At 36.8% G+C, this 14,779-nt stretch overlaps 2 protein-coding genes and 1 long non-coding RNA gene across 3 annotated transcripts in view; 1 reads left to right on the forward strand and 2 right to left on the reverse strand.

The window, feature by feature from the left end:
* Positions 1-2,448, forward strand: part of LOC127420796 (uncharacterized) — a 25,926-nt gene extending 23,478 nt beyond the window's left edge. The window contains exon 3 of the long non-coding RNA XR_007893880.1: positions 214-2,448. This is a non-coding gene — a long non-coding RNA (uncharacterized LOC127420796). The remainder of the gene's footprint in view (positions 1-213) is intronic.
* Positions 1-5,161, reverse strand: part of LOC127420786 (SH3 domain-binding glutamic acid-rich-like protein 3) — a 7,372-nt gene extending 2,211 nt beyond the window's left edge. The window contains exons 1-2 of the mRNA XM_051663329.1: positions 5,007-5,161; positions 2,469-2,636 (exon numbers count right to left, since the gene is read on the reverse strand). Of these exons, the coding sequence (XP_051519289.1) occupies positions 2,469-2,636; positions 5,007-5,051 (213 nt within the window). The 5' untranslated portion in view covers positions 5,052-5,161. The remainder of the gene's footprint in view (positions 1-2,468; positions 2,637-5,006) is intronic.
* The window catches only part of LOC127420745 (membrane progestin receptor alpha-B-like), a 38,737-nt gene that overhangs the window by 14,938 nt on the left and 9,020 nt on the right, over positions 1-14,779 (reverse strand). The window lies entirely within an intron of this gene.

The following is a 14,779-nucleotide window of genomic DNA, read 5'->3' on the forward strand; positions in this document are numbered from 1 at the left end:
TCGATGCATCTTACAATATCGTGCAACAGTCTGGTTCCGGAAGTAAAAATCCCATTATTTTTTTTTACATAGGCGATTTAATTTTTAACTTTTTAAACCTTTAAAGACAGACCTACCATGAGCTCAAAGGTTGTTAATCACCTGTTGAAGCAATCAGTCCACTTTATTTCATATTCATTTTTTAAAAAATCGTGTTTAATTGTGGAATTTCAGGTGAAGAACTACACTACCCATAATCCTGAAGAAAGCTCCACCAATCAGAGAACTGCGCCCATCAAAGTGCACCAAAGAGCTCTGCAGCGACCGTGTTTCCCTAAGGTATCAAATTTGTTTTACTGTAATATGCAAATAATTTAATATCTTTCATTAAAAATATATAATATTTTTATACTTATAATTGGCCACTTGAAAACAACAGTTTTATATTTGTCCATTGCTTTTAATTTAAGTCATTTGCAATGCTTCATGGGATTGTAGTTCATGACCTCATTAAAGACGTCTTGTATCTTTGTCTTTTTGTCTGACGTTTGCTTCAAATCTAAGTTTAAGTTGTGATTCAGCTCGGAGCTAATTGGTTTGGTTCATGTCTTAGTACTCAAGTGTAATCAAATCAAATTGCGAAAATAAATATTTTCCAACTCGTTTTGAAAAAACTCTCCCCAGATAGTCCCATCCCCCCAACCCTTTGAAACAAAATACTCTTGTAGCACCCCCTACCCTCTTAGGGGTGTATTGCCCAAGCTCTGTTAGGGTGGAGCACCGGGTTCAATTACTTTGTGTCACCTGACTATATATAAAATCCTACTCTGATAGCACTATTATTATATTCCCACAGAAATATAAAGAAAATAGCAAAGACTGATTTAGATAGTAATCCAAAGGATTTATTTAATAAGAGAATAGGGAAGATATAAAATAATAAACAATATAATATTTAGTATATAAACAATAAATATATTTTCACTATAGGTTATTAAAAGTTACGTAGTGAATATATTCAAAATGTGCTTCAAAAAATACACTTGCACTGAATTCTTAAGTGCAAAATACACTGAATAAACACATATGTGTATCAATGTATACACTTTTATTGGATACTCAATATAAAATACTCCCTTTAGCTTTTGGACTTTCACAGTAAGTGTAAACTGTGTTTTATAAACTCTTCTCACTTGTAAGCAAATTGTGTATTCACAGTATATACTTAACACATAGTGCAATTGTAGTGCAACTGACACTGAATTCAAAGTATATTAATTAACTAGTGAATATGAACTACATTTACATTTATGCATTTGGCAGACGCTTTTATCCAAAGCGACTTACAGTGCACTTATTACAGGGACAATCCCCCTGGAGCAACCTGGAGTTAAGTGCCTTGCTCAAGGACACAATGGTGGTGGCTGTGGGGATCGAACCAGCAACCTTCTGATTACCAGTTCAGTGCTTTAGCCCACTACACTACCACCACTCCAGGCAACCCTTACATTAGTTTATAGCCCAAACATACTCTACGCAAGTATGTGAACTCAGACGCAAGCTCAATTTCACGCGTCGATGTGTTGTGAAATGTGTCAGTGCTCAATTCATAACACAACGCAAGTATGCGCTGCATTCTCAGCATTGCCACAAGGGGCGCTAGAGCGGATTTTCTTCTTTCAATCAACAACTGTCATGGCGGACTCGAGCAGCAATTTGAGTTGAAACTTTTCGAAAAATATATGCAACTTTTTGTCCCCTGTCCATTCAAACGAACTTGTTTTTTCTCTGTGTCTCTCCCCACTCCTCAACTATCGACTCATCTACCACATCTAGTTTCGTGGTCAGGCCTAAAAAATCTATTGCCCCTTTGTGGTCTGAGGTTTGTAACCGGCAGAGCAACACAAGAGCGCACGTAATGTATGTATAACGGGACCATGCATTGGCCAAGCGCTCGCATCTGCGTTTGCGTACTTGCGTGAAGTATATTTCGGTCTTTAGAAACAAAAAAAACTGGCCTCTTCACTCGACTGAGCAAAATAAAATAAGGCTAGAGGTACCTGAATGCTCTTTTTGAAAAAAGCTGATCTCCTTCTGAAACAGTTCGCGGTCCGTAAAGCACTCACAAACAGATAATACCTGACTCACCTATGTCACGTCGCGACCCCCATTATAATCAGTGATACTGTCTACACTGTAAGCGTCCGCTGAAGCGCATCGCTCCGACAATTTTGCGCTGCACGCACAGGCACACCTACCAGCAAGACAAATGAACCGCTAACGTTCACTTTGTGCAGACAGCCTCAAGCTGTCCTGGCCCAAATCGGATTTTTTTTCATTCACGTGACACAAAAAAGTTGTAGGCATGCAGAGGTTTAAAGAGGACTCAGGACGTGTTTAAATGTACCTGAACATGTATTTATATAAGTGTGTGTAGACTTCTCTATAGTGACTGAAGAACTGTGCACAATAAACAGGGTATTTCTTACCCCACAGTACTGATCTTCATTGAATATCTGAGGTGGGATTGCTGTGGGGTTTCCAGATTTACTCCTCATCTCATCCCGGACTTCCCCGCCCACTGAGATGTCAATCAACTCATACTGGATGCTCTTACTGTCCAGAATCCGCATCACTTCCGCCTGCTGAGACTTCACCTAAGAAACAAGTTATAAAGTCAAAGGTCAAGCCTCTTTCCTTGGCCATTGCTGCTTTTAAGCTCTAAAAAACACTGGGAATATACGCAAAGCCATCATACAGTTTTAGAAAGCTCTCTGTTGATCTGTAATACTTTTAATAGTGATTATCACAAAGGTCAATTGTGAAATGTTTTTACTACTTTCTCAAAATTGACATGATCATGAGAAAACATTACATATGAAGTTCAATAGCTTCAGTCATGTAAATGTATTATGTACTGTACAGTTGAAACATAACACAGCCACTCCTTCTCTTCTGGTCTTTTAAATTTACCAACCGTATCAAGTCAAATCTGGCACGAATGCGGCCTACTTCAAAAGGTGTACTTTCTTTCTTCTGCAGAGCACAAATGAAGATTTTTAAAAGAATATTTCAGCTCTGTAGGTGAATGATGCCAGACCTTTGAAGCTCCAAAAAGCACATAAAGGCAGCATAAAATTAATCCATACGACTCCAGTGGTTTAATCCATGACTTCTGAAGCAATCCAATTGATTTCCAGTTCCAAAATGTAACTCCTTTTTCACTATAAATCTTGACAGCAGTCTCCTTGGCGATCATGATTTCAAGCTCGACTGCACTTCCTACAGTGACATCTAGCGCTCTGCGCATGCGTCAAGCACTAGGAAGTGTAATCGAGCTTGATATCATAATCGTGCCTAGATACTGCAATGCCGAGATGTACATTGAAAAAGGAGTTATATTTTGGAAGCGGAAATCAAATGGATCTCTTCAAAAGACATGGATTAAAACACTGGAGTCTAATGGATTATTTTTATGCTGCCGTTATGTGCTTTTTGGAGCTTCAAAGTTTTGATCACCATTCACTTGCATTGTATGAACCTAGAGAGCTGAAATATTCTTCTAAAAATCTTCATTTGTGCTTTGCAGAAGAAAGTATGTCATACACATCTGGGATGGCATGAGGGTGAGTAAATGATGAGAGCATTTTTATTTTGGGGGAACTAACCCCTTAACATGATTAGTTCAACAAAAATGAAAATTCTGTCATCATTTAGGGTTACTTAACCTCATGCAGTTCCAAACCTGTATGCTGTTTTATCCATGGAACACACCAGAAATTTTGCAGAATCTTTAGGGTGGTCTTGTCCTTGCACAGATACACCAGTTCAAAAAGAACAAAAAAATATGGCCATAGTAGTCCCTTCAACTTGTGTACTTTATTCCAAGTATTCAGAAGCCATATGATAGCTTTGTGCAAGAAGCAGACCATTTGGTTTCACGCCATTGGTTGGTCCATGTGTCGTAACTGAACAGAATGTGAACTACTTTGATGGTCGCATTTTTGTCCTTTTTGGAGCTCAACTGAAATAGTCACAACAAACTTTCTGTGTTTAGAAAGAAATGTGTGAAGATTTTCCAAAAGTGCTCCATAAAATAACAGCATACAGCAGTAAATAATGACAGAATTGTAATTTCTGTGTAACTATTCCTTTAAAAGCCAGTTGTTTCAGTATAAAATGCTGAGTTGATGATTAATGATGAAACACGATCTGACAAGGCGGTCTTCAGGAAGTTGGGAGTCATATCTTCAGCAACCACACCTACATTAATACAACATTGAAACCTCTGGGCTATGTACAGACTCAGAAGTTAAACCTGTTTCCAGCAATCCATTAAATGTCTGCAATATGTGACACATCATATACAACTGAGTCACTGGATGGCTTGCATGTAGGCCCAAGACTACAGAAATACTGACATTAAAAACCTATTCTTTCTGTATTCACAATAACAGATGTTGACACTGTGCACACAGACTTTGAATAGCATTGCAACTGTAGTATGCAACACTTCAAGTGAACAATGTTTGCCAATCTCATTTGCCATCATGACGTGTCCAGCGTTATTAGTGGAGGCTGTTTTTATTGACGCACCAGATCTAATAAGCGTTCGTGCCAGAACAATCCCGTTTATAAAGGTCAGCCTTTCATGCACCATTAGTAAATGAGAGTGTTCCAATTGTATTCATTTTAATAGAGGAATGAAGAGAGATGCCACAGACAGACATTATGACTTCCGCTCTCAATGCAATGCGAGTTTCCTCATCCCTGTAAACACCCACAAAAACCAACACTATATTTGCATTTTGCAATCAATTCCTACAGTTTGCATTCCACAATAATGTCTAAATAATGCATTTATGATCGTTAATATTCCGCCGTTGCGTTTAAAACAGTCTTGGTGTGATGTTAATAGCAGTTGGGTGTGTCTTGAGCCTAATCCTCCATTTCACATGTATTATTTTAGCATGCAGTCTCATGCCATGCTTAAATGTGAGTCGCCCTGCTCACAGGTTTCTTCTCACCTCTCTAGATGCGGTGACGGTGGTGTAATACAGTTTGATGCCCATAGTTTTGTCTCGTAATGTGCCTTTGTGTGCGTGTCCGGAGGCGATCAGTTCTCTCGTGCAGTTCTCTGTTCCGCCACCGAGATCCCGCTATTCACTCATTTAAAGAGACATCGTCTTATTTTGCATGAGGAACTGTTCTTCACTGATGCTTGTTCTAAAGGTTTATTTGTTAAATGCACAACAACACGGCACAGCTGTATTGCAAGTTCACCATGAATATATATATATATTTATACAATTTTCAACAAAAGTTTGGGTTTTATGACTGTAAAAGGTCAGAACCATTAAAGGGATAGTGCACCCAAAAATAAAAACTCTCTAATCATTTACTCACCCTCAAGCCATCCCTGATGTGTATGACTTTCTTTCTTCTGCTGAACACAAATAAACATTTTTAGTAGAATATTTAAGCTCTGTAGGTCCATACAATGCAAGTGAGTGGTGACCAAATCTTTGAAGTTCCAAAAATGACATAAAGGCAGCATAAAAGTAATCCATAAGATCTCATTTTGTGTTCCACAGAAGAATGGGTTTGTAACGAGGGTGAGGAGGCCTAAATAGTGACAGAAGTTTCATTTTTGTATGAACTATCGCTTTAATAAATTTTTTGACAACTTGACTACCTGAACTATCCTTGCCATGAAATAAAAAGGTCAACTTAAAAAAATGATGAAATTCTAACACGTTTTTTTCTTTTTCTTGTTGTGTACTGTGTATAGAACAATAAGGAGAGGCTCCAAAATCCAAACCAAAATCATGACCGAGCATATGAATATTTACATTTGAATACAGGGCTCTAGACTAAAAAATTACTTAGGAGCCATTGTCTCCTAAACTGAAATATTAAGGAGCCAAATGGCTGTTTTTAGTCGCCAAATCACAGAATTGCTCGATTTAGACTGCTGTTCAGAAACAAGATAGAAAGCCAAAGAAAAGGACGACAGCTGATAACCCTTTCAATGAAGGTTTAATAAACAGTATATAGAGTTGAGAAGATAAGTTTACATTCCCTTTTGTCTCATAAATGTTCACACCCCTTTCATAATTTATACAAATATAAGAGATAAAATACTTTTTTATTTAGTACTGCCCTTCAGAATCTACATAAAAGATATTTACATAAAGTATGCATATAGTAGTGTGTTGTGTTCTTGAGCATCAATGAATGTTTGCACCTTGTGTAATAGTTGTGTACAAATCCCTCAATTGTCTTAAGTGTCAAAAGCATGATTTATATATATATATATATATATATATATATATATACACACACACACACACACACACACACAATGGCGGCCTAAAGTTTGGAATAATGTACAGATTTTGCTCTTATGGAAAGATCAACTGATCACAATGTATAGTCAGGACATTATTAACATGAAAAATTACTATTACAATTTGAAAAAAATGTTCAGAACTTCAAAAAAATCCTCCACGTGCAGCAATGACAGCTTTACAGATCCTTGACATTCTAGCTGTCAGTTTGTCCAGATACTCAGGTGACATTTCACCCCACACTTCCTGTAGCACTTGCCATAGATGTGACTGTCTTGTTGGACACTTCTCACACACCTTACAGTCTCGCTGATCCCACAAAAGCTCAATGGGGTTAAGATCCATAACACTCTTTTCCAATTATCTGTTGTCCAATGTCTGTTTCTTTGCCCACTCTAACATTTTCTTTTTGTTTTTCTGGTTCAAAAGTGGCTTTTTCTTTGCAATTCTTCCCATAAGGCCTGCACCCCTGAGTCTTCTCTTTACTGTTGTACATGAAACTGGTGTTGAGCGGGTAGAATTCAATGAAGCTGTCAGCTGAGGACATGTGAGGTGTCTATTTCTCAAACTAGAGACTCTGATGTACTTATCCTCTTGTTTAGTTGTACATCTGGTCTTCCACATCTCTTTCTGTCCTTGTCAGAGACAGTTGTCCTTTGTCTTTGAAGACTGTAGTGTACACCTTTGTATGAAATCTTCAGTTTTTTGCCAATTTCAAGCATTGTATAGCCTTCATTCCTCAAAACAACGATTGACTGACGAGTTTCTATTTTCTAGAGAAAGCTAATTCTTTTTTTTGCCATTTTTTACCTAATATTGACCTTAAGACATGCCAGTCTATTGCATACTCTGGCAACTCAAAAACAAACACAAAGACAATGTTAAGCTTCATTTAATGAACCAAATAGCTTTCAACTGTGTTTGATATAATGGCAAGTGATTTTCTAGTACCAAATGATCAATTTAGCATGATTACTCAAGGATAAGGTGTTGGAGTGATGGCTGCTGGAAATGAGGCCTGTCTAGATTTGATCAAAAATGACTTTTTTCAAATAGTGATGGTGCTGTTTTTTACATCAGTAATGTCCTGACTGTACTTTGTGATCAGTTGAATGCCACTTTGGTGAATTAAAGTACCAATTTCCTTCTGAAACAGCGAAATCTGTACATTATTCCAAACATTTGGCCGCCAGTGTATATATATATATATATATATATATATATATATATATATATATATATATATATATATATATATATATATAATTTAAATTGTTTTAAAATATTGCCTTAGTCTTTCTTTACTGTTACTGGATGGCCCCAGACACAGAGACTACAAGAGTGCAAATTGAAAGAAATTCCAGATGCAGGTTATTGTGCTACTCCAATCCCAGTCAATAATTACCAGAAATAAAAAAGTGGTACACAATACAGGACTTTTAATTATAAAGATGACGCATGGGACTCTTATTTTGAAACGTCTGCACTCCCAGTTGTGAGCTCACTGATGGCTGATTCGATGAGAAAGTGAATCTGATTCAAACTGTTAACCTGAGCTCCTGAGTTCAAGCCCTCAGTTCTTTTCAGATGATTCATGAAAAAGATCCAGTTCAAAAGAGTCATTTGTTCACGACTCTCTCGCGCTGGGTTTGTTGTTGCGTGCAGTGCAGCGAGCTCGTCGTCATAACAGAAAGGGTGAAAAGCGTCTCAAGATACACTGGCATTATAAAAATATATTAAATATCTCACAAGATGATATCTGATGAAACCGCATATGAACGCACACAACCCGACTGTCACCAGTGGCGACAAGATTTTAAATTATTGTCGCAATCAATTGTTTTTGGTCACATTTGCGACCATTTTAGTCGCAGTCTGGAGCCCTGGAATATTTAATTTTCTTTTAGATGAGCTAAGTAAAATCTGTAAAAAAATAATAATAAAAAAAATATATATATATAAATATATATATATATATATATATATATAGTCTCCAAGAAGCTTGGAACATCCTATCTGCCAACAACCAAGAAAAACTGTCCAGGTGTACCTAGGAAAATTGGTGCTGTTTTAAATCAAAGGTGGTCACACCGAATATTGATTTAGCTTTTTTATGTTTACTGGACTTTGTATGACATTAATTGATAAATTAAAACTATTTATGTCATTATTTTTGAAGACATCCTCACTATGCAACAGAGCGAGGGGGAGAGAGAGAGAGAGGAGAGAGAGAAAAACTTGCTCGCCGGTCCCCAGACACGCCGTCACCTGGTCCTGAGCCACTCCTCCACCCCCTGGCGGATGGCAGCGAGTCCTCTGACCCCTGGCAGACAGTAACGGCTCCTCCAACCCCTGACGGACAGCAGCGGCTCCTCCGCTTCCTGGTGGACAGCAGCGGCGAGGACTCCACGACAGTGCATCCCTCCTCCTTCCCGGGTTTTGGGGAATATATATATATATATATATACTGTATGTGCACAACTCTGTTCTCTGTAGTGTTAAGGTCCGGGTATATTTCGTTTTGTGTGTTCCGGACCAGATCGCAACCAGTCGACAGCGTTGCCTTTCAAAATATATTGTTCTGACCAGGGACACGTTAAGGTACTCCGGGGCCCTGAGGCATACTGTTTCGCTGTTATTGGTTGGTGGGGGGGGTGATGCATGTGCACCACGACTGCTTTGTGGTACTCTTTTTGTACAGTCAACAGCAGTCGCACTCTCGATTCACTAATTGCACTTTTTGGTATTTCTAAATATGCTTATCCGCTAAATGTTACTATGCAAATCTAAAGTAGCCTCATAACACTGGGGTTTTGTTGTTAGAAGAGTGGAAGAGAGCATTTCTCTGCAGTTAAAATCAAGTCCATGTCAACTCTACTACTAACAGAAATGTCTTCCTTTACAGCCAATATAAAAGTTTCTTCCAAAATAAAAGCCTGTATGTTAAGAAAATATTAAATTTATATTTACTTAATATTATATTTACTGTAATGAACAGTATTTTTATTGGCAGTGGAGAATATTTGCCCATGATTTAATTTTGGTCAAAAAGAAAGACTTTCTAGTTTTTATTTATTTATTTTTATTGTTAATAATCATATTGCAGTTGAAATTACAATCATAATATTTTAAAAAATAATCGCAATTCAATTTTTGGTCCAAATGGTTCAGCCCTAGCCTAGCAGAGAGGGAGTTAATACTGAGAACTGAGTTCACAAAGAGCCCTATTTAACTTTGTTGATACTACACAGTAAATCTCCCTGAGATTCAGTCTCAGATTAGATTGTGTTTCAGGAGTTACTCGACACAGAGCTGCTGATGTTGTCTTATTTCTAAACTACAACATTTAACATTCAGTTTAGAGGAAAATATTTGTATTGTTCATTGTTAGTTCATATTAACTAATGCTACGAACTAATGTTAACTAATGGAACCTTACTGTAAAGTGTTACTGTGTCATTTTGAATTGTGGTGTTTACCGGTTAAACCGGTTTAGCCATTTATAATAGGTTCTTGATAACAATTTCTTTAAAATAAATATTGAAAATTGAGTGACATGACGTTGGGATCAATGGCATTTATGAATTTGTAATGCGTCTCCGTGAAATTCATCAGTAGTGTGACACCTCGTAACACCACAGACAAAATATAAGATTTAAGATATATAGAAAAATAATGTTTAAAAATAAACGCTAACTTTTTTTCACATTAATTTGTCTTTTAACTCATTTCATAGAATGGAACACTAAATAAAGAACTTTTATAGGATGAAGGATTCATTAATACAGTTATTTCAAAATTAAAAGTTAAAAAATGCAGACAGAAATGCCAACACAATTGTATAATGACCCAAGTATATTACAATTATAAAAGGGGACGTTCATTCAGATAAGCTTTATCAATGTGTTGGTGCTGGAGAGTGTGGTCTTATCCAAGCGGAGCTCTGCACTGCTGAATCACAACTTTTCCAGGAACTTGCCAGTGATGTGTTTCCTGTTAAATCCGTCACATGGGACTTCCAAGTTTTGCTAAGATCTGCCTGTTTTCCCAAACTTATTTCCAACACTTTACATTTATGTATTACCAGTGTTGGGTGTAATGCATTACTAAGTAATTAATTACTGTAATTAAATTACTTTTTCATTGAAAAAAGTAAGGGATTACTACTTAATTAATACTTCTGATGTAATTGTGTTAAATACTGTATAGACTCTAGAACAATTCTATATAAACAACAGTGAATTTAAAATCTAAATTTAATGTCTAATGTTAAAATATATGTTTTCTAATTTAATGCTGCCCCCTTAAATTCTTTGGCCAGTTCATGAATATTTATTTGATTTTATATGATTTATTTGAAAGAATTAAAAGAACAGTTTCATGTCTATCCCTGTATTTTTTATCTGGTCAAGGTTGATAAGGGTTTTAGGAAGTAATTAGTAATAAGTAATGTAAATACTTTTGAGAGAGAGAGAGAGTAATTAGTAATCTAATTACAATGTAGATGTAATTAGTAGTTAGTAATTAAGTACTTTTTTAGAGTAACTTCCCCAACACTGTGTATTACACAATAATAATGATAAAACAATTATTTGCATAGAGCTGACCATTCCAAAGACAACACAAGAGGGCAGTACAGCATCCCTTTGAGTTTAATCAACGCAAGTAGGAGTAGGAGTTTCTTTCATAGAATGTTCTAGTCAGGCAGTTCCCTAAACACAGTTTTGTGCAATTAACAGGTTGTGAAGATATCACTTACAGAATTTGTGTTAGAAGTGTGTGCAGGCTAGTTCGGAATAGTGTACTACCAAACTATTCATACTATTTTTACAGTATGTTCTGTGTACAGTATGCACATTTTCTGTATCCACAATATAACTGAATGGCAAAATACATTTGCCAAAATGTGCCGTAATCAGAGCACACTGCGTGGTATCTCACAATGCAATTCACTTGATGTGACCTTTCATTTCCAGTGTGATGAATGAAACACAAGTAAAATCAGTATCATTATTTCACCAAACTCCCATAAAGAGCTAAGACATTTTTAAACAAAACTGGATTTAAAATGCAAAATTATTATTATTATTTATATTTTTTTGCAAAATGCTAAATTTCGATTTGCAATATGATTCCTAGAGGCCACTCACATGCAACTGAAGTCATGTGACAACTGTTTATCATTGCATAATGCTTAATTTTTTGCCTTTGTTTTACCTTTGTAAAATTGTTTACAAACATACCCATCTCCTTCTTGACTCATTATTTGATCCGACTGCCAAGAGTTAAGAATTTTTACACAAAACTGGATTAAAACTAGGGTGTCAATTTAAAGGAATATTCAGGGCTCAATACAAGTTAAGCTTAATCGACAACATTTGAGGTATAATGTTGATTAACACAAAAAATAATTTTGACTTGCCCCTTCTTTTCTTTATAAAAAAGCAAAAACCGAGGTAACAGTGAAGCACTTGCAATGGAAGTGAATAGGGGCCAATTTTTGAATGTTAAAATACTCACTGTTTAAAAATTATAGCCACAAGACATAAACAATATGTGTGTAAACATGATTTTAGTGTGATAAAATCACATACTAACCTTTTCTATGTAAAGTTATAGCCAATTTTACTTCGTTGCCATGACAATGTAATGTTTTTTTTTCTCCCCTTTTTCTCCCCAATTTGGAATGCCCAATTCCCAATGCACTCAAAGTCCTCATGGTGGCATAGAGAACAAATCCCAGTTGCCTCCACATCTGAGACCGTCAACACGCGCATCTTATCACGTGGCTCGACATAGCATGTCTTCACGGAAGGCTTCACGCCATCCACCGCGGCATCCACGCACAACCACGAGGAGGTTACCCCATGTGACTCTACCCTCCCTAGCAACCGGGCCAATTTGGTTGCATAGGAGACCTGGCTGGAGTCACTCAGAACGCCCTGGGATTTGAACTCGCAAACTCCAGGGGTGGTAGTCAGCGTCTTTACTCGCTGAGCTACCCAGGCCCCTGCCATTATGATGTAATGTTAACAAACCCTAAAACTCTAAAATGACTGTAAAATGACGATTTAAACAACTTTACAGCTCAAATAATACATGAGTTTTAACAGAAGAATTAATGTAAGTGCTTTTATAAAATTATAAGCTTCACATTTCTGCCTTTAAATCCTCAAAAAATTGGCCACAATCACTTCCATTGTAAGTGCCTCACTGTAACCTCGATTTTTGCTTTTTTTAAAGAAAAAAACAGATGACTCAAAATAAATTTTTGTGGTAATCAACATTATGCTTTATTGGTGCACAGTGATGCACCCACTCAGAATCATGTTGAAAGAGCCTTTCTAATTGGTGATTCTATTGTAAGGAACGTGGAAATAGAGACTCCAGCCACCATTGTTAAATGCATTTCCAGGGCTCGAGCGTCTGACATCAGATCAAATTTAGAAGTGCTGGCTAATGCTAAACATAGATTTTCTAAAATTGTTATTCATGTCGGCACTAATGATGTCCGGCTTCGCCAGTCAGAGATCACTAAAGGTAATGTTAAAGAGGTGTGTGAACTTGCAAAAATTATGTCATACGCTGTAATATGCTCTGGCCCCCTCCCTGCTCGTCGTGGTGACGAGGTTTATAGTAGATTAGTGTCACTGAACGGCTGGATGTCTGAGTGGTGTCTGGAGGATAACATAGGATTTATAGACAATTGGAAGATTTTTTGGGGTAGATCTGACCTGATAAAGAGAGACGGACTCCATCCTTCCAGGGAAGGTGCCGCTTTCCTTTCTAGTAATTTGGCTCATAGCCTTAATAGTGATAGTATTTGACTAATTGGGGCCCAGGTCATGAAGCAGACAAACTGGCTAATCCGAACGTCTGCTAGCTGCCTTGAGACGTCACACAGGTCACATAAACTACAACACATAGAGACTGTATCACCTAGATATCATACAGAGACTACCAGACACAAACCCCTCACTAAATCATTTAGAAAAAATGTGTTTAAGGTCAAACTTGAAAAAAACAAAAACATTTAAGATAAACATCATATAAAGGTAGGGCTACTAAACATTAGATCTCTTTCCACCAAAACACTAATTGTATATGAAATTATTACAGATCATAGTTTGGATGCACTCTGTTTGACTAAAACCTGGCTTAAACCGCATGAATATAGTAGTTTAAATGAATCTACTCTCTCAGGTTATTGTTATAAACATGAGCCTCACTGAAGGGTCGAGGAGGAGGTGTTGCTACAATTTACAATGAGGTTTTTGGTGTTACTCAGAGGACAGGATATAAGTTTAAGTCTTTTGAACTAATAATGCTTAATATGACACCATCAGATATAAATAAAAAATCTCTGTCATCTTCTGCGCTTGCAACAGTATATAGATCACCTGGGCTGTACTCAAATTTCCTTGGTGAATTTGCTAATTTTCTATCAGATCTAGTAGTTAATGTAGATAGAGCTTTAATTGTTGGTGACTTCAACATTCACACAGATAATGAAAATGACACATTGGGATTAGCATTTCTCGATATTCTCAACTCTCTTGGAGTCAGACAAAATGCGACATGACCAACTCATCGCCATAATCATATGCTAGATTTAATTCTGTCATATGGAGTTGATGTTGATACTATGGAAATTCTACCGCAGAGCGATGACATCTCAGATTATTACCTCGTCTCTTGTTTGCTGCGATCAGCTAATGCCACTCAATCTACACCATGTTATCGTTCAGGTAGAACTATTCTTTCGACCACTAAAGATAGCTTCACTAATAATCTTCCAGAATTGTCTCACATACTCAGTAAGCCAAAAATTCAAGAAGAACTTGATGTAATAACAGAAAATATAAATGCAGTCTTCTCTATCACTCTTGATAGTGTCGCCCCCCTTCGATTAAAATTCACCATGGTACAATGATCACACTCATGCTGTCATGAGAGCAGCTAGGAAAATGGAGCGCAAGTGGAAGAATACAAAATTAGAGGTATTTCGCAGTGCATGGAAGGATAGTGTCTGTAGCTACAGACAGGCACTAAAAGCTGCCAGGTCAGCATATTTTAGCAAACTCATAGAAAATAACCACAACAGTCCTAGCTGTTTATTCAGTACTGTGTCTAAATTGGTTAGGAATAAAAGCCTCAACTGAACCAGATATTCCATCGCAGCACAATAGTAATGACTTAATGAATTTCTTTACTGATAAAATTGAAATAATCAGAAATAAAATTGGAACTATGCAATCAACTGTCACAGCACCTCAGAAAACTTTTCTTCATAAGCAACTTCAATCCTTCGCTGTCATAGGTCATGAAGAGCTAACAAAACTTATCAAAAATTCAAAAGCCACAACATGTATGTTAGATCCAATACCAACTAAGCTCTTAAAAGAGGTATTCCTTGTAATCTCAGAACCTCTTCTTAATATTATTAACTT

This window comes from Myxocyprinus asiaticus, chromosome 30 (genome assembly GCF_019703515.2).
Source record: "Myxocyprinus asiaticus isolate MX2 ecotype Aquarium Trade chromosome 30, UBuf_Myxa_2, whole genome shotgun sequence".
Taxonomy (NCBI): domain Eukaryota; kingdom Metazoa; phylum Chordata; class Actinopteri; order Cypriniformes; family Catostomidae; genus Myxocyprinus; species Myxocyprinus asiaticus.